The sequence below is a fragment of the Vigna unguiculata genome, chromosome 7, assembly GCF_037176805.1.
Source record: "Vigna unguiculata cultivar grain cowpea cultivar isolate G323 ecotype 2 chromosome 7, ASM3717680v1, whole genome shotgun sequence".
In the NCBI taxonomy this organism is placed as follows: Eukaryota; Viridiplantae; Streptophyta; class Magnoliopsida; order Fabales; family Fabaceae; genus Vigna; species Vigna unguiculata.
The window spans coordinates 968246-989245 of NC_140798.1; the positions used below are offsets into that span (position 1 = coordinate 968246).

General features: G+C 32.9%; 2 protein-coding genes across 3 annotated transcripts; one reads left to right on the forward strand and one right to left on the reverse strand.

Moving 5' to 3' along the window:
* Window positions 1-622: 622 nt before the first annotated feature.
* Window positions 623-1354, forward strand: LOC114189535 (pectinesterase inhibitor 1-like). Its single transcript, XM_028078123.2, has one exon. The coding sequence runs from the start codon at window positions 670-672 to the stop codon at window positions 1207-1209; it is 540 nt and encodes a 179-aa protein (XP_027933924.2). The 5' UTR covers window positions 623-669; the 3' UTR covers window positions 1210-1354.
* Window positions 1355-5466: 4112 nt separating this feature from the next.
* Window positions 5467-20976, reverse strand: LOC114192134 (TNF receptor-associated factor homolog 1a-like). Of its 2 annotated transcripts, none has more exons than XM_028081744.2 (13): window positions 20841-20976; window positions 19810-20027; window positions 19624-19735; window positions 18939-19027; window positions 18753-18821; window positions 18536-18668; window positions 16513-16671; window positions 15703-16051; window positions 12717-12829; window positions 11685-11832; window positions 10613-11085; window positions 10327-10525; window positions 5467-7146 (listed from the first exon to the last, which is right to left on the reverse strand). In XM_028081744.2, the coding sequence occupies exons 2-13, from the start codon at window positions 19982-19984 to the stop codon at window positions 5740-5742; spliced, it is 3426 nt and encodes a 1141-aa protein (XP_027937545.2). In that variant the 5' UTR covers window positions 19985-20027; window positions 20841-20976; the 3' UTR covers window positions 5467-5739. The 2 variants fall into 2 exon arrangements, with proteins under 2 accessions (XP_027937545.2, XP_027937546.2); XM_028081745.2 differs by having other exon boundaries at window positions 19810-20012; window positions 20841-20975.
* Between the last annotated feature and the right edge of the window lie 24 nt (window positions 20977-21000).

A 21000-nucleotide genomic window follows, 5' to 3' on the forward strand; every position in this document is an offset into this window, starting at 1 on the left:
TGCATTAATTGAAAACATAAGAAAACAGACAAAAAATAATATATATTTTTTATTATGGTCAAATTAGGAAGATATTTCAGTATTTTCTTTATGCAGATCACCAAATTACATTCATTATATTAAACTTAATAGTTAATTTTTTAAAATCTTTTAATTAACGAAATTGTATTAATTAATTAAGGATTAAATATATTTTTTGTCCATCAACTTTAAGTGAAAATTGGAATTAGTCTTTTTTCGAAACTCTGGTCCAACATTTCGAATGCGTTTTATGGTAGTTTTTCTAGCTAATATTGAAGTAAAAATGTGTTTTATGATAGTTTTTTAGCTAACATTGAAGTAAAAATGTGTCAAACGGTATAAACAACTCAAATATTATCATGAAATGCGTTTAAAACATCAAATCAACTTAAGAAAATTGGGTTTAAAGGACTAAATAAATCCACGCAGTTTTACAATTAGAAGACTAAATTGAATCAAAGTTTCAAAAAAGGACTAATTCCAATTTTCACTCAAAGTTAGACGACTAAAAATATATTTAACTCATTAATTAATTAAGCCTTATACCCGTTATATTCGATTGAGAAGTATAAATAAGTGCATCACCAAACAAAATTTGAAGAAACCGCTTAATCTTCTTGTTCTGAAAGAAAAAAACCAGACACAACAATGGTTTGCAATTTGTGTTCTTCCCTTGTGTCTGTGTTTGCGATTTTCTTGGTTGCTTCAACCTCGTATGCAATCCCAGAAAGTGAAGTGAAAACCATCTGCAACCAAACTCAAAACTCTTCGTTTTGTTTGGCTCTTCTCATGTCAAACCCTAACCCTAATGCAGGCCTTGTTAACGTAACACAGTACACCATTGACGTTGCAAGAGCAAATGTGACGAACACCATAAAATTGATTAATGATCTGATTGGTCATAGTAATGGAAGTTCGAAAAGTCACTACACAGAATGTTTGGATCATTTTGGTTCAGAAGGTGCTCTTGGTGACATTGATTACACTCAAGAGATGCTACAGAAAGGAGATTATCAAGGTGTGAATGTGGCTGCTTCTGCAGTATCAGATGATGTTGAAGATTGCATTTCAGGAGAGTCACCAAGTGATTCTCCTTACGATGATCCTTCTGATCTTCCAAAATATGCTGCAGTTATTCAATCTGTTCTTGGTGTTATTCTTGTTCTGTCAAAATATTTAAGGCACTGAAATTCTTGTTCTATCAAAATGTTTAGGGCACTGAATTATTTCATACTAATTAATTCTGCAAAATGATTACGAATAAGTTTTGTTAAGATTATGATGATGATTATTGGCTCTGTTGATGATTAGGTTTTGTTGGAAAATTCTGCAGAATGTGTTGTGTTTCTACTTTTTTTTTTTTTATTCAGATGTGAAATTTTACTTAGAGAGACCCAATTGAATACCACCTGCACCAAATATTTGTTAATTCATTGGATTCTCTTCACAATTCTCAACAATTGAAAGCAAAGATTTATTAATAATTTTTAAAAACAAACAAACCCTATTGTTTATAAATAATTTTGTATGGGTTGAGTTTAGAGTAAATTAAACTCATAACTTAATAAAAAAATGGATTGGGTTTATTGTTTTTATTAGATATAAGTCATAAGATATATTATTTTGTTGAAATTTATAATTTGAAAATGTTTATTTTTAGAATTTATCGAATAAATGTTTTAGAAAGGGGTCATATTCTTAACAAATAAACATAAATAAAATCTATATTATTATTATTTAATAATTTTTGTCTAGATTGAATTAATCTACATCATCCTTATATAAAGGAAATATATATTTTTTTTGGTAACTACGTAATTTTGATATCATTAGAAAATGTTATCATTTAATAAATAAAACATAATTTCTTTATTTAATAAAATAAGTAGTCAATACACTTTTGGTAATTATTTTTTATGCTATATTTTAATTACATAATCTTATCTTTTAATAAATAAAAATAATTTCTTTATTTAGTAAAACTATATAAGACGAATATATGTATTATGTATATTTTGTGTCATCTTTTAATTAAACGAATATGATGCTGAAGAGTCTTTTCAATTTTTTTAATTTATTTTTAATTAAATAAAAGAAATATATAATAGAGATTAAATATAGTATTAATGGATATTAAATATTAGTTATCGAAAATTATTGTGGAATGTAGAAGATCTCATCAAGTTTATCTCATAAATTTGGAATTCTGTGTTACAATAACCAATTTTTATTTTGTCTGGTAACCATTGAATATCATTCCTCCATCGATTGGTATTTGAGTTTCCGCACTTGATATTCAATGAGTTTGTTTATACAAATATGATGTTGAAGAGTCTTTTCAAATTTTTTTATTTTTTATTTTTCAATTAAATAAAAGAAATAATTAATGGACATTAAATGTAGTATTAATGGACATTAAATATTAGTTACACACAAAGAAGAGAAAATTAAGAAGAAAACTTCACACATCCCAACACTATTTTAATGTGATGAATAGACCAAATTAAAAATATTTGTGTTCTTTCTCTTTCTTCCTATATAAGAGGAAAACTTCTAGAAGGTCAATCCAATTACACTTCTGCATCCTGTTATTGGGTATTGGGAACTGGTCGATTAACTGTAGGATTTATTACTCTTTTGATTTCATACTCTAAAACTGTATTCATTTATTTTTCAATGTTTGAGAAAAAATATATATCAAAATTTTGGAAAAAACAAATTCTAATTTCATATCAATATTTAGTGATTAAAAACATATTTGATCATTTTTTAAAATTATTTTATATTAATACAATAACATGACCTTATTTGGAAAAGAAGTATTTAAAGAATTTTCTTTTCCGGTGAAAAATAATTACATAACTTTTTTATTTGAAAATAATAAACACACATATCATTTTTACTAAATTATGTATTTTAACATTTTTATGAAATTATATATTTTGAAAATCATATTATTTTAATGCAATAAACATTAGTGTAGACGCATATAACGGATGAAGTCAGATTAAATTTGATATAATGAAAAGAAAAAAAAAAGTTGTCCAATTTAGTTAAGTTGAATTGGGTTAGTGGATTATTCATCCAAATCTATGGGTCACAGTTTTAGAAAAGAACAATTTTCTATTCCATTAGAATTCATGGTAAATATTTTCCTAAAAAAAAAACTTCACACCAATATACCCTTATTCTCCCTAATTAATAACTTTTTTTTTTTCATATTTCTGTAATCAATTATCAAAGTTTTCGTATCTTGAGCGTCTAATTTATTTTTTTATTCCTTTTGCCGTCTGAATTTGAGAGAAGGATAAAAAATTTGCAAAAGCAAAATTTTATGGAATTGAAGTTTTTTATGCATTTCTTGTTAAACCAATTAAATTCTTATGAGTTAAATATGTTTTTATCCCTTAACTTTCGGTGAATTTTAGAATTAATCTATTTTGAAACTTTTGACTAATTTAGTCTTTCTAATCGAATTTTGTTAGGTTTATTTGATGTTTCGTATGCATTTCAGAATTGTATTTGAGTTGTTTATACTGTTTGACACATTTTTTCTTTAATGTTAAGTCAAATACTATTATGAAATACGCTTGAAATGTCAAATAAACTTAACAAAATTCGATTAAAATGATTAAATCCACTTATTTCGAAAGATGAAGGACTAAATTGGTTCAAAGTTTTGAAATGGACTAATTCCAAAATTCAGTGAAAATTGAGGGACGAAAAACATATTTAAACCAATTCTTATTAATCATAATATGAAAAAGCATGATTTAATTTTGTAAATTTAGAGACCGAAAATTAGAAATCGATTCTAAAATGACGAATAAGGATTTTAATGTGGTGATGGGTTTAATACAGAAGGATAACTCATGTTTTATAGGATAAATCAGATAAATCTTAATGTAGACAAATAGACAAGATATATAAAATTACTTCATTAATCTATTTTAATCAGTTAAAAATTATTTTAAAAATCTTCATTTGTCTTTATTTATTTAATAAAGTTTCATGCAATTTATTTTTATCATTTTTTTACTTGATTAAATATTCATAATTCATCCATAAAATCAGTACTACCTCAAGTTTCTATGTATAAGAATTAAAAAAACTAATTGTGAAGACTAAAAAGTAGTTAAATTGATCGGTAGTTTCTCAGTCATATTTAGAACTTCATATAGTACTATATCGATAGATAACATAATACTAAATGCAATTTTTCTCATATTAATTAATAATATTAAAATTTTGTTCAAAGATATCCATAAAATGAAACACTTTACCGGTACTTGTCCTTAACTAGTATTTTGCATTTGGTTATACCATATCAAATGTATTTCTGTTTTACAAGAAGGGAATTTTAAGAAAATCTTAAGAATCAGTAAAATTTAATATAATTACTATTCAATAATTTGATGATAAAAAAAATTAATAATCAATGCAATTGCAAGTAGTTTTATGTTTCTTATATGTAAAAGAAATGTTCCTATATTTATTTATATATATATATATATATATATATATATATATATATATATATATATATTAAATTAAAAAGATTTTTAAAATTGACTACATGGACATGCTTTTCTATTGAGATTCTTTACAAAGTTCTGTTTTTTTTTTCTAGCTGTATTATGTATTAAAAAATTAACATAAATATGAAAAAATGTTAAATTTTAATAAAACCTCTTGAAAGTACAATGGAAATTGATGTGTTTAACTTAAATTTAATTTCTTTTACCTTTTTAATCACTTAAATATTTTTTTTTATAAAATTGAAAATTAACTTCAAATGTATTGATATAAATATTAGGTAGTTACTCAATACGATAAAGAAAAGTATAAAAAGTTGTTTGAAGTGGATTACAATTTTTCCTTAAATTATAGGTCATCTATTTCTTTAAAACCCTTAAAAAATAAAAAGAAATATGCACGTTATAAAATTATGCCTCTGACAGTTGCTAATAAGACTTGGATGAAAGAAAAAAGAGTAAATATATTATCGTATTAGTTTTTTTTTAGCATGTTACTTATACTCGTGCAATATATTTTATTTTAAACGTTAACTTTAAATTAGAAACATAATAAAAATACAATTGCATTTCAAACAAAAAAACACAACCAATAAAAGTCTAACACGATCTAATTTTCTGAAATAAGACAAATTTTCACTTTGAAATGAACAGTAAAATTTATTTAATTACTGTTCTATATTTTTTCAAACGTTAATAAATAATTGGATCCAAAAATAGTATTCCCAAACACCCTTGAAAAATATAATCTGTCAAATCCAAAACTGGTATAACTTGATCATACCAGTAACATATTTAACGATCAAAATAACAATAATAATTAATTGTAAACATAAATGATTCGCAATCCAGTTCATAATGATCTCATGAAGATCTAAGGCGAATAAAAGAAGCAGTCCCTTGTAGAATATGTACAGAAAAAACTCAACTTTGAAGATTACATTGACAACACGAATGAAAGAGTATCTATAATCCCAGAAGGCCCAAATCCCAACACTGTTAGAAGCTAGGACATGTATAAATTTATGAAAAACTGGAACCAAATTAATCGGAAACACTCTTTACAAAATGTTTTCCTATCATGGGGATACAACCTCACTCCAATCTAAAGAGACCCAACAATTTCCTGAAATACATTATTACACTTGTGGATGAGACCACTAATTTTAATTCTTCTCTCCCTCTAAGGACCATTTGAAGGCCTGAATACAGTATAACCATTCACACCATTCACATTTGCCATGTTTGGGTAATCTTGATAGTATGAGTAACTATTCTCCGTGTTTCTCATGCCTAGATAAGATAGATCAGAACCAGCAACCTGCCACTGGTTTGGAGTCAGACCATCTACCTTGCCATTTCCATATGATGACAGTGTACTCGCCGGAGGAAGATAATCCGGCCGCATATCGAACTGCCGGCCGGATGAGCTATACCCTTGTTCAAACCTGGCATCTTGGTAACTTCTTGATCTCTCAAACCTACAAGAACTGGTGGATGATCCCAAATCATCATTTGTACCCAAGTCTCCAGGAAAAGTGAACTGCCGATTTAGCAACTGTGGTCCATCATTGAGGGAGTGGAAGGCTGGACTTGCCCTGGCTGCCTTCCCTGTAACATGCTCCTCATCAAGAAGATCATTTATGATATCAAGGTGTGGGAACTCATCCACCAAACCGCTGCCTTGGTTCTGACGCCTGGATGTGCAAGCAGGGAACTCACTAGATACATTGCCCAACGATCTACTGTCTACTGGCTTGTACAAGTCTAGGTTTTGAACATCATTAAGTCGGGACGGTGGTTCATAGTGTAAGTTTCTGCTGGCTTCCCTATGAGAACTATCAATCCAATTTGGTCCATTCTGTAAAACATCCCGACTAATCATACTAAAGGGAACACCAGATTGGGAAGCATTTGAATCCAGTTTGTCAGAGCTCCGGGATAAAAATAGTGGTGATGAAACCAGTTGTGGTTGTGAATAGCCAGGTGATGAGTTTACTCCTGAACTAGAGCTGCAATGAGGGAGACTGGCAGCAGTTGAAACTGCAGGATTCCCCATCATTGCATTTCTGTAGGACTGGGGAACATAGCTATGGGTAGCAGGCGAGGGATCAGGACCCAACCTACCAGTTGCACTCACAGAGCGTGCAAGTAATGGAGCAGTTTGAACCATGGAGACAACGGCGGCAGCGGGCCTGGGACCTCCAGGAACTAGTGGAGCACTAGAAGGCCTTGACATCATAGCCACTTGTGCCATAGACCTTTCGGATAATCTTGGCGGTGAAGTTTTCTGGATCTCTGCCTTTGGACCAGTTGCTACTTGCGATACAGAAGCTGAGGATGAAGACAACTCTTTATCAGTTGGTTGTGAGGCACTAAAAGATGTTTTCCTGGCATGAACGGGATCTCCCATAACTTTAGTTTGGTTTTCTAACTCCTTTTGAACAGGTAAGTTTCGAGGAGGACTACTGGATGAGGATGGCACTGATGATTTCTTCTCTTTTTGTAGGCTTTCATTGTTAACAGTCCTTTCTGTGATAACTCGGTCTTTGATGCTTTGTTTATTTTGTAATGACGGTGTAGCCTCTTCCTATCAAATAGAACAGTGAAATAAATAAAAATTAAATCAATCATCACTTTTACTACCATTCCAAATTTAATCTCACACTTGAAAAAAATAAGTGCACATATTGAAGTACAAAAACAAATCTTATCAAGTAGTAAATATAAGAACATTTTTTCATGTATTTTATATTTAACCATTCTGATTTGCAACACTGCATGTTGTTGTTTGTGACTTATTTTATCTACGAACAAAGAAAGCTAGCATGTCATCCCAAAGTTAGACTATCATAAGAACATATCCTACAAGAGCCATAAACATCTCTGTAGTAGAAAAGAGAAGCATGAAAGGGCAAAGAGCTATTCATAAAAGAAGCTAAGTAAACAAAGCTAGAAAAGCTGGTTTGCGCCAACAAAAAGCATCTCAAAGCAAGAGAAAGCTTGTCTCATCAAGAACAGACTTTAAATGTGACACCACATCAACAACTACCAACACAATATGCAAACAAAGTCTTTCAGAGAAGAGAAATGTGAATTGTGTGAATACAAAAAAATATATATATATATATATATATATATATACAAACAATTTGAAAAGCAATCTCCTCTAATAGTTTGAGCCTCCAAATCTAAGGATCAAAAGTGTCAAATCTTTGCCGAAACAAAGTTATATTGAATTTGTACTTCAATGTGGAAAGCCAGGAGTGACGTAGCATCAACAATAGTTAGGTCTTCTCAGTTTGAGATTGAAAGGGTGTTTCCAAAAGTAGTATACAGAATAGTTGTATGTAATCATTAATTTGATAAGTGAGACCCTTTGACATAGCTTATGTTGAGTGAACCAAGTATAAAAGTTATAACTATATTACATCCAATGCTTGCAAAACCTTAGACGTTGATTCCAGTGTAGCTTACGAACTAATATTGATTTGAAAGGTTTTCAAAATCAGCTTAAGTTTTCCATTTATACAACTATCACTATTCAACCCCACATTCTAGTGTGTTTATTTGTATTTTAATTCAACAGTGCATAGGGTCTATGGCAGAAGATCGAATACCTCTTCACTCACTACAAATGTCTATTCTATATTCAAAGTGAGCTTCCAAATACAACAGTTGAAGATTGATCTCTTTCCAGTACTTTCTGCAAACCCAATGTCTTATTTTTCATTTTTGATCAGCAAAATGTTAGTTGTTAGTATTTTATTAGTGGATGAGTTGAACCTATAATTTCTCGCACCCTCTTTTCCAATTTTACCCAATTTTACCGTTAAGCCAACCTTGTATTCCTGCAAACTAAATGCCTTATTTACATACTTCACACTATTGACAAACAAGTTTTTGTAAAAGAACATCTCAATCTTGTTCTTGACGTGTGCTACAATTTCATGCCCAAAAATTAACTTCATTATTGATAGTGTCAGTCATGTCTTCCCCCTCCCAAAGATCAATGCGCTGCAGTAAGGAACAAATTGTGCCACTTAAAAGGCACCATTACATTGGTTTTCACCTTCTAACAGGGTTGTGGACACTGATTGTCGCAGATCCACATCTAGAGTCCGTGTTTTCTACCACTAAGATTCTCTTAATGATCCAAACAACAAAAAGTTGTAGTCCTTCAAACTATTATTGTAAGGTTGAGTTAGATCTAAACTTACCTCCTAATATCAACTTTGGATCCAATCCTTGTTAACTAAACTCCATGTTTTCATGCCCAACGTTATCCACTGGATCAGCTGTTCATCCAGTTTATCCAAAACTAGATCTCTAGCTAGTCAAGTCACCTCTATTCGGTCATCCACTGACTTGGTGTTGTCACCAAACTCAGTTGTACTGTAACCAAATAAAATTAATGACTGGAAGACCTGCTCGAGGTTGAAATCCAAAAGGTGGCATGTCATACTTTATAAACTAGTCTGAGACACCACAACACCCAAGGAAATTGGCACACATGCACAAGTGTGAGACACCATATAAGGAAGTAGCAACAGCTGCTTGTAAAAGTGAGTTTAGAGTTTGAAATTTGAGATAAAGTGAACACTTGCACATATTGGGTTTTTTATCCTGAACCATGGGGGTAAGCTTAACAGAATAACAACCACACAGCAACCTACATCTTTTATTATTTGACATTATATTTGCAGATAAGGTCAATTTATAGTATATAAATGGAAGGAATCTTCCTCTTATAAGTCAGTTTTATAAGATTGAGTTAGACTTAAAGTCAACTTCTTAACATAGTATCAAAGTCATGGGTTAAAGTTTATCCTAACAAAGTTTGTTTGTTAGGTATATTATTCCATCCGCTATCGGACCACCGATTAATAATTAGTCTCACACTTGAAATGTATATGTCTCAGCGTGAAAGAGTGTTAGAAATCCCACATCAACTAGAAATAAGACCAATTTATAGTATATAAATAGGTGAAAACCTCACCTTAGACCTTAGAAACCAGTTTTATAAGGGTGAGTTAGGTTAAAAATCTACTTCTTAACAATTAGTAAAAAGTTATGTATACATAATAAATATCAGTTCATGTGGTTCAACTATTGACCAATACCTAGATCAATTCTGTTGATTTGGACAACACGTGTCATACCAACCCATCGTTTATTACAACCATCTCAGCATTGTTGCCTTGGCTCACAATCCAGTTCTCCAATCTCAAACCAAGCATCTTCAGTTAGAAATGTTTTGTTAGAGAAAAGGTTCTGGCTAAGTACCTTGAATTGTCCCACGTTCCAAGTTCCATCTTTAGACTGGTGTGTTGATATTCTTACAAAACCTCTTGCTCTTCTAGGTTCTGTTTACTTCAGTCCAAACTCAACTTGGGAGACTGTTACGCTATTCGTCCAACATAAGCTTGTGGGGTTATTATTAGAAAGCATCACTTGCTTCATTTTTTGTTAGTGGATTCCTTTTGTCCGCCCACTGTTAGTAGTACCTTCCACCTATAAGTTAGTGATGCTTACCTATTGTAACCATCCTCTTAACAATCAAATATGCAGTTACAATTCTAACACAGAAATTCTAAGTTTCTATTGCAATACAAATGAATTTTATTTTCTAATCTTCTAAAATCATTGTCAATCAGCAAAAACTCCAGGTTGACCACTATGGTAAAAAAGAAACATGAACAAATTAAAGCCGATGTGTACAGTAACCGCAGTAAATTATGAAAGGATATGCTTATGGTAATAATACCACCTTTCTGACAACATGTTGATCAAGCCACTTTAATCGATCCTGCAAAGAGAGAACAGCACCCTCAGGCTCAGATTCACCTAACTTACGACTTTCAGATTCATTAACATCAACAGTATCCCCAATAGAACCGGATGGCTGACAATCCATTTCGTTTGTCCAACTGCCAGCATTACATGATGCTTTTACTTGGTTCTTGCCTCTACAAATTAGTGCCAAATCAAATTAACACACCACACAAATCCCTAACATTCATCTACTTGAAAGAAACACTACACTATATACTTACCTGCTAGGAAACTTTCGGACTTCGAAATTTGAAAAGGAGTTCCCCTTGTGACTGTCATTCAACACCACTGATGGTAAGGAATCAGTGGAACATGTTGAAGAACTGTCATCCATTACTGAACTGCTTCTTTTCTCAGCCATTCCATTTTGTACAGATGACATACTACCTATACCATTGCTACTAGCCTCAGTTGGAGGATGGACTTCTGATGCATCAGTATCCCAATTTACAGGACTCACATCTCTGTCTTCAGAATCAGGTTGAAGCACTTCACCGACCCTATCCACAGAATCAGACACATCAGAAGCAACTTCCAGGGTATCAAGCTTTTCATCGAGAGTTTGTACTTCCTCCATGTTAGAATGTTTTTTCTCATCAACAGCATTGTTTTGCTGTTTGTCATGTAGTGCCACAGCTGGTCTCTCCTCTTTGACTTTATCCTTTCCTTTTCGATTGTTCCGTTTCTGTTTAGCCTGCAGTGACAACAAAGGATTTTTTCAAATAGAGAAAAAGAAAATACAACTACTTTCACCAGCCACATGCATATATCATTCATTTAATCTCACAAATAACAACCACACCAAAGTAAAAGGAACATCAAGAAACAACATCTACGGAGAATTATAGTTTATAAATTTCTGTAAAAATATTTTCAAATTAGTTTCAAGTAGCCTAAAGAATGCTTTAGTTTGTCGTCACTTAGCAATTTAGGCAAACGGAAGGCTGGAAAAGAAAATAAAGGGCCTTACATATACATTAAACATAAATACAGGCAAACAATGTATTCATGATCTCATTATAAACAAACAGGCCAAAAGCTTGAGGTTTTAATACACAAATGTACTAGCTATAGCAGTTATATAAGATAAAAAATAGTCATGCTACCTGATATTGTGATGCACGTTCTGCAGAGAAACTAATAAAAAAGGTTTCATCCTGAATCTAAAGCTCTAACACCTAAATCTTGAAAATTACATAACAAGACAACTACAGAATCAATAGCGTCTGTGCAATCAACTTTAGGACATGTAACATCCATTAATAATGCAGATTAGATGAGTGATAAACGGACCTGTTTTTTCTTTGACTTTTTTTCCCTCTCATTTCCACGTTTTGCTTTCTGCTCACTTTCAGCTAGCCAGGCTGCCTCTTCTTCACGAATGAGCTCTTCTTGTCTCTTTAGAGCAATAGCTTCTTGATAGGAAACCTCAATTTTATTGCTGCACCCATTAAGTAAATATCAGGATAACCTCATTCATTTGAATCCTACAAATAATCGATGAATACACAAACAAATCTACACAAAATCCAGGTAAATAGTGAGTAAATAGCAAGCACTGACTCACTTCTGTGTAGAAAATGATATTGCACTACATGGGCATGGATAACCTTCCATGGACCTCAAAGTTAACTACAAAGTGCCGGACTGAGACACTACTGGCTATCCATCATTCTCTATTGTTTCACATGATACTATTATTAAGTCAAATTCTATTCATGTCCCATGGTTGCATATTTATATATCACAGATTCTGAACCATGTATAGTAGAGAAGGAAAAAATTCTTCCAACTTAACCTCCAGAGTGTGATGCCATTGCCTGAAAGCAAGGTCTAAGTGGACAAGTGCAAAATTCATCATTGCTCATCCACTATTAAATAATACATTTAATAGAACTTTTGCAAAAGAAATCTTCTTCATGCTACCGTAGACTGCACATTTGAAATTTGATACACACCCCATCCATAATTATGTATAAGCATTGAGCATAGTCTTAAAGAGAAGTTTGTGGATTGCCTAGGCAAGTCCATGGTGTGGTGTCTAAAAGCACACATGAACAATGCCAACTTTTAGAACCGAAAATTTCCGCAAACTGTCATCATATTAAACCCTCATCCCTCTAAAACATAACAGAACAGTGAATTTTTTTAAATCGTGAAACAAAGTACAACCATCAAACATAAAATATAACATTGGATAGAAATGCAAAGGACTGGTGTGAATTAAAAGGAATCCTATTCCTAAAACAAGAAATTCAGAAGAGAATCTATAAATGACAAGTTAACATAAGAAAACTAGAAGAATTCAGAAATAACATATACTACCTGAATATATGGGCAAGGACAAATATTTCCAAAGTCCTGCGACCTAATTCAGTGAGACGCCTTTCATCACGCTCAATAGAATCTTTGTTAAAATCCTCCCCCGAGTTTCCATCCTGCCAAAAAATGGTGAACTAGGTTTCTCAGCAATCAAAAGAATTTTGGAACTTTCAATATAATATATTTATATAACAATTCCCAGGTTACTCAAAAATCTCCCTTTACAGGTGTAATATATGTCCAAAACTCTAACTAGGCTAAAACTTGTTTTATTTTTAATTTTTTAATATTATTTGGAAAATTTTATTGCAAAATATAGTACACCAGGCCATACCAATATGATATAAATTACAAATGTGGTTTCCTAAGAAAATAGAAATACAACAACCCAAGATGTTTAGACCTAACTCAGTCCTACAAAACTGACTTACAAGATGATGTTTGCACCAACTTATGTACTGTAATTGATGTGGGATTTGCAACGCGCCGCTTATGTTGAGAACTAAATATCTTGAGGGTGAGACTAGATGTTTGTACATAGTTTGATAGCTACCTGGTAGTAAGGGTTGCAATAGGCTTAACAAATCTCACTAGGATATAGGTTAAGATGTATCTCTAGTCGATGTGAATCTCCAACAAAAACAAATGACAAATCATCTCTAGAAATTTAGTTTTCTTTGCTTTAGATGATCAATGAATGAAAGAATAAAGAAGTTTGATGACAAGGGAGAGCCAATGATGTTTCTTGGATACCATTCAAAAGGAACAATATATATTGGCTTGGCTAGCTCAGATAACACCAATAGCTTACAAATCAAGGAACTTGAATGGAATGTAGTAATGGAGGAAGAATGAGGGATGAAATGAAAAATCACACCAGGAAGTTGGTCACAATACCTCACAACAAAAGGCCAAATGGAATGAAATGGGTCAACAAAGTGACGGTAAAACTAACTGGAGAAGTTACTAACTACAAGACTAGGTTGATTGCAAAAGGGATTTTTGAAAAAGGCTGGTTTGAATTATAATGGTGTTTGCACCAGTGGCAATAATTGAAACCACAAGACTAGAGATTGCCACAACCACTTTTGGAGGTGGGTCATTAAATGGGACACGAGAGGAGGAGGTTTATGTATCAAACTCTTGGTCTTGAAGTGACAAGGCGTGAAGAGAAGGTGTATAAGTTGAAGAAGGTTTTATATGGACTAAAAACAAGCCCTTCATCGCTGGAATAAAATAATAGATTGCTTTCTTTTGGAGTTGGGTTTCAGCAAGTGTACAACAGAATATGGAGTCTATATGAGAGCTATTGTACGGGATTTAACGATAGCTTATATCTACGCAGATGACCTCTAGTTATTGGCAACAATGCAGCAAAGATTGACAAGTTTAAAAGGAGAATAACACTGGAGTTTGAGATGACAAATTTGGAACTGCTATCCTACTTTTTTTGGGATGGCATTAGTATCTACAAGTGATAGAATTTTCATGTATCACTTAAGAAGAAATCAGTGGTGGTATTGTCTTTGCTAGAATAGTTTATATTATTTTTGAGAAAAAGTTGTTGTGTTGTATCCATTTGTAATCCCCAATCCTAGGGGCAAACTATATTATTTTTTCCTCTTTTCTCTTTCCTTTAGCTTCTGCTGTAAGCCACTAATCCTTATATATGAATAGAATCAGAAGAAGAGATCCAAGTTAAGATTTCTCAAGTTCTTTTCTTATACACTCCTTCATATTGGTATCAAAGTAAGTCAATCCCACTCTGCCTATATTGTTCGGTGAGAGTGAGAAAATGTCGTCTGCCATTGTCTGCTACCACCATCCCAAAACACCATCTTTTCTCTGGCAACCAATGCATCTCTCCGAGTAGCACCATACCTGACTAGTTGCATACACTAGTTCTCATAGACCATTGCATGTTGCTTTGAACAACTTAGGCACAAGTAGCCCACTTGTCACTTCCAATCACTGAAACACCATCACACCACCTCCGTCAATTTCACCAGCTTCCTCTGTCCATGTTTCAACTTCCATTATTGTCTTCTCATCACAATCCATGTGCAAGTCCTCTTGAACACTAGAGGAACCCAATCTTTTAAACCGTTTTTTAGTTTTTCATTTGTCGTCACCATGTCTGCAAGTGTTGTGGAACATCTATCCATCGACCTGCCTACTTGTTTTTGGGTCTCCCGATTCAAAAAATATTAATGGTAAAAATTATTTATCTTTGTCTACATCTGTTGAGTTTTGTTTCCTTGGCCAAGATTATCATGATGACTAGGAAAAAGACAGTAGTGAAATATCATTAGAAAGTGTTGAACAATGGAAGAAGCTAAACTTCAAATTTATCCTCTACTATGGCAATCTATGGAAAACAATATATTGGGGACCCTCAAAAACATTCAAAACATGAAAAAGTAGTGAAATATCATTAGAAAGTGTTGAACAATGGAAGAAGCTAAACTTCCAAATTTATCCTCTACTATGGCAATCTATGGAAAACAATATATTGGGGACCCTCAAAAACATTCAAAACATGAAAACTGTTTTGAAAGAAGGCTCAAAGAATCTTTGCAAATGATATTCAGAAGTTCAACAGATGAAGACAAAAATAAATAATTTTTACCGTTAATCTTTATAGAATTAATTGGGAGACCCAAAAACTTCCAAATTTATCCTCTACTATGGCAATCTATGGAACCCATTATATTGGGGATCCTCAAAAACATTCAAAACATGAAAACTGATTTGAAAGAAGGCTCAACGCATCTCTGCAAATGATATTCAGAAAGTTTATGATCATTCTCATAAATTGGCATGTCTTAACCCAACAGATCATGGCATGCATCTTTCATAGCTAAAGGCCAATCTACTGTTAAGGAGTTAAACACGTTATTATAAGCTATCTTCCTGGAAGAAATTAAGAAGTTGGACAAGTTATATAATCAAAAACCTCAGGTTTACCAAAACCCATTATATTACTCACCTTTGTTCGATTTTGAGGACCTTTTTCATCTTTTGGAGGCAAAGGCTCAATAGCTGCTCTTTCAAGTAGCAGTAGAACATCATCCACCAGTACAAACATATCTTTCTCAGCACGGACAATTGGCGCTGGCATTTCTTCAGCATCCAACAATTTTGCCCTTCCTTTCTTGCACTTAGTCTGACCTTCAAGAGCCCTCAACCCACTATACAAGGAGTCCATTACTAAAGTAGAAGTTACTTCTTTTTCTATAAAGAAGTGTTTCACAACTACTTTCAAAATTACATTTGTCTTTTCCCTTGACATGCGACGCCTAGAAGTTTGATCAATTTCCCGCCAAAAAGTACAGAAGCTGCAGATAATGCAAAGTACCATTTAGATCTACCCATAAAATCATACAACACAAATCAAGTGGTAATGATATAGATACAGTATATACATATATGTCCCAATCAAATATGTACGAGGACAGATTAAATTTGTTATAGGTTATACTACACAGAACAAACTTCATATTTCATATGCATAAAAACTATACAAGATGATAGAATAAAGCATAGACCATTATCAAATCAACCAGATTAAACTAATAAGTATCCCTCTCGTCATTATTTTCTTCCCAATATGCCTAACATTTTTTTACATTCAGGATTAAAGGAAAACTAAATTTAGTACGAATTGATACTTCAAGCAACATGAACTTTTTATACGACATTTAGAAGCCCATTATAAGTTACAGCATGTATAATGAAAGCATTTAGAGTACATATACAAGTCAAAAGGGTCATGTTATTGAAGATTAGCACGAAATACCTTGACCACCTAGCTTTATCCTCTATCAACTTCCCAAGCTTGCTTCTTCTTTCCTCCACAAAACGCCGGCAAATTTGTTCTACATTTGTCAAATATACCCTAACAAGTTCTCTCCTATACTGACAATCAAGGCACCGAAAAGGCCTGTCAGCTTTCTCCCTGCACATAAATAAAACTGGTTACAAACATCAGACAAAAGCACCAAGGCATGTTGGATTATTTAAAAACTCAAAATAGCAGTACCAATCTTGCAGCAGCACAAGTTTCAAAGGGGTAAATTTAATAACTAAAACCAAGTTTGTCATGTGAAAGGAGAAAAATGAAAGGTTTTAGCACAATCTTTGTGTAACATAAGAAAAGAAAAACTATTTTAATTGCACGAGGGGTGTTAATCCCCTAATTAAGGTGTTGTGTAAGATGGATTTAGATGAGAAACCAGCAATGGGATTTATTTATGAAGAAATGGATATTGATAAGAGAAGATACAAAGTCTCCTTAATGTAGTAAAAGGTAATAATAACTAATTACCTTTCACTTTTTGATTTTCTAATTTATTTTTTAGAATTAATACTTTTTTTGGAGATTAATTTATTTATTTATATCTTACTTAGCTACACTCACCTTCGAGAAATCAATGATCAAAGATGGGACAGCCATGGCCTAGGCCAATGCATGTTGAACACTACTATCTTAATTCCATGTTGCACTATAATAGTGAATTTAAAGCCTATTCAAAGTGAAGCACTGAATGTATGGTTGTTTAGATAGGTTGGTGGGAGACATTGATGAGATCAATAACATTGACGCCCAAATTGAGAGCTTCATGAGCAAATATGGATTTTTGGTAGCCTAATAGCTCAATGTGCACTCAAAACCAAAATGCTAGCACAATGGTAGGGAACATATGGTGAAGAACATCCAAAATTACTAATGTTTGCTATTAGAATAGAGTTTGACTTGTAGTTCACCCAGTTATGAGCGTAACTAGAGTGCTTTTGAGAGAGTAAGAATTTAAATTTATCAAATAAATTTATAATTATTTACCTATACCACTTAGTAGGCAAGTATGATGTGCTAATTAATTTTATAGTTATACTAAACAAGCAGGATTTTAGAAGAATAAATGACAGTTATGCTAATGATCTTGCTTCTGATGATGAATGGACTGTGGAGGAGAATGAAGCAAATTCGACTTTGGACGCTTTAGATGAAGACATCTGAGTTGAAGTGGTGCTAATACTACACCTATGGATGACTTGGAGGAGTTGGCATTAATGAAAATGAAGATCATGTGGAGGAGGATGACTCTCCTGCTTTTAATATGAATGATCTCCTTGGATAGTTTGTCTGTATTAATCATCTATGAATATTAGTTATTTTATGAGTAATTTTGTGAATTGTAATCATATTTTTAGTTGTGCTATGTATTGGATCTTACTGCTTTTGAATTTTTAGTTGTGCTTAAGACTTACTATGAACTATTTTTACTGTCCATATCATTTTAAATGCATGCACAGGCTATGAATATAATTTTCCACATATGCAGAACTCTTATGATTCGAGTTATGATTTTTAACCCTCTTTTCTATCCTCAAGTTTGACAACATTATCAGCCACAAAGTCAAAAAAAGTGGCTGCATGCAATAAATTCAGCAAACAATTGCTGTTTGCTAGCGCACAATCCAGCAACATATACTGCCCAGAAACAAAGTGGTTTTGCTTCATAAAGTCATAAAACAGTATGAGCACACACCACAAGTCAGTAGCACAAACAGAGGACCACCAGCTCCCAAACTGCTAAAGCAAGAAAGCAGATGGGCAAGATGACCGCTACCGCATTTTGCTGTTAAGGCAGCTATTAACAACTGAGAATTACATTATAGAACATTCATATATTCTTCCAAGTAACAAATGAAGTCAAAACTATGCATAAAACCATATTAACAATCGCTTAACAATATAAAAAATGGTAGAGCATATTAGTAAGATTAAAAAACAAAATATAAACTAATAAATAAAATACCTAATAACTTGAACTTGCGCTTTTATTATCAGATTGTCAGATGCGTCAACAAATCCATCATACACTTTTGAGAGCTCCATAAACTTTTTCCATCCCCAATCATGCTCCTTCTTCCAAAATCGGTGTAATGTATCTAAAATACTCAAGTAAAAATAACTCAAACACTATTAAAGAAATTGTAAACTCCAATAATGAAGCCAACTATTTACCAACCGACCAGAATATTTTGATTTCTTTGGATCTTTGTTGACCACAGCTATTGTAAATTGCGCAAAATGACTCCATCCTGTATTACCCGAAAAAAAAGAAGGGGAGAACCAAAGACAAGTCATGTACTACGGAACTAAGAGTAGCTAGTGAGACTAACCATAATTAATGCATATGAAAAATTCAGGAATCAAACCTGGAAGAAGTTTGTCATGATTAGCAACACAAAGAAACAGAGAGAGATGATTGCAGACATCACAACCTTGTGGATAAATTAAAATATACCTGTTACATACCACAGCATGATTAGAAAAAACATCAACTAATATGTACTACATATTTCAAGTCATAAGGACTGCCTCGGCAAACCATATGCACCCGTTCTATGATCATGCTCTACTCCTGATATACTTCACAACTTTCAAAAAAAAAAAAACATTTTTCTTTGTTTGAGAAACCAAACTCTTGTACAATCACATTTTTTGTATATGTCTTAAAACTGCAGAGTACTTGAAAGAAATGTAACCCCAAGTCCAATATTTATTTCCCCCTTAATAGTGAATTTTAGAGATAATTCAAACAATAAATTTTTCAAGACTCACAAGTTCATAATAAACTTGACACTATGATTGAATGAAGCCATAATGGTCAAATAGACTGCAATAACCGTGTAAGCAAATGTTATTAACCAAAATAGAGTTAAATGAGGGATGGAGAAAGAAACAACATCTTGGACCACACCTCTTCATGAAACAACGAGCTTCAGAATAAACAAAGGCATAAAGTTGCAAATCAAAATTATACAGACAAACAGAGATGGTTAAACACTAAAGCACACCAAAATCCAGGCAAGGCAGGTAAGTTTATCCCAAGTCACATACCACTTGTAGCTGCCAACCTCAAACGGACTACTGCGAAGTTCCCTTCTGGTAATCTGAGAAAATTTTTCAATCTTCCATGTATATCTTCCAAACAATTCTGAAGGTTTTGGTCCTGTTAAGATAAAACAAATTAGATTTTGATCACCTGTCAGGGGAAATTTTGAATTTAAATTATTACAAAATCACCTTCATCATCCTCATCAGTGTCCCAGTAAGGAGGTGAAGTTGACGGGCTTCCATTCTCCACCTGCTCGGAAGATCGCCATTCAGCCACTGCTTCCCCAGATTGACTATGCTGCCCACTAAAAGTTCCCTCTGAAGACTTTCCCACTCCAGATTCCTCACTCGTAACCCCAGCCATTCCCTTATCAACTACTATTTTGCTAACACTACTCTTACAACACCTGCCATGTCAGATATGGAATCACACATACAAAGTGCAAATATGAGCCCCCTTAAACCCCACATTACATTATAACATTGAAAACCGTTCATACAATTTTAGACACAACACAAATAAACTATTGTAACATTAAGTACTCCATTTTTAACTGCATCACAGGAAATTCTCGAACATATACAATTATAATGATTAAAGAAAAGCAAATTTTCGTAAAACAAGTTATTATTTCCACACAAAAAATAAATAAAAATATTAAGAAGTGCAATGCATTGTCACGGAAAATTGAAGATAATACAGAACGAATTCAAACAGTAGTAGTTCGCTAATTAAAACCCATCTAACCAATCACATAACAAAGATTTGATTCCTTCACCCCATTTCTTAAAATCCAACATGCAACAATATAGATAACCCCGAAAAAAACCCTCCAATGTCATTAAAACCCAAAAACCCACCTCATAAAAAAAATAACTAGAAATAAACCATGGATAAAACCCTAATATAAAGATTTAAAAAGAACAAAAATAAACCCCATGTCAATCAAATAAATTGGAAAAAGGGAAATTCAAACTAGTAGGTAGCAAGTTTAGACAAATGGAGTCGGTTGACCCAAATTGCATGAAACCCACAACGGAAAATTCGTGATAAAATAAACGCCGGAAAAAGACCGAGATCTTGGGCAAAGATTCCCGAGCAAAACATGTACAGAAATCGAAGAAATGGCGCAGAGGAGCAGCGAAAAAACAGCGTAATAAAAAAAAAATCAACAGAAGTAAGGGAATCGAAAAAGTCGGATCCCAATTAGGGCACACACCTGGAATCGAAGGAGCAGACAACAACAATAACTGAGATTTTAGAGAGGGAAAGGCGAAGAGAGAGAAAGAGCGTGAAAGAGAGAAGAGCAAGAACAACACAGAGGCAAAGGCATAACCCAAAATCGAAAATTAGTATTTTTGTTGTCTTTATTTTGTTTT

What these genes read in the sequence shown, in the direction of transcription:
- LOC114189535 (XM_028078123.2), top strand. Translation starts at nt 670, where the DNA reads ATGGTTTGCAATTTGTGTTCTTCCCTTGTGTCTGTGTTTGCGATTTTC.
- LOC114192134 (XM_028081744.2), bottom strand. Translation starts at nt 19,984, where the DNA reads ATGGCTGGGGTTACGAGTGAGGAATCTGGAGTGGGAAAGTCTTCAGAG. An exon ending in AAAGAAATCAAAATATTCTG is followed by an intron (nt 18,669 to 18,752) that starts GTCGGTTGGTAA and finishes TGAGTATTTTAG; the next exon opens with ATACATTACACCGATTTTGG. An exon ending in GTCCTCAAAATCGAACAAAG is followed by an intron (nt 12,830 to 15,702) that starts GTGAGTAATATA and finishes ATTTTTTGGCAG; the next exon opens with GATGGAAACTCGGGGGAGGA.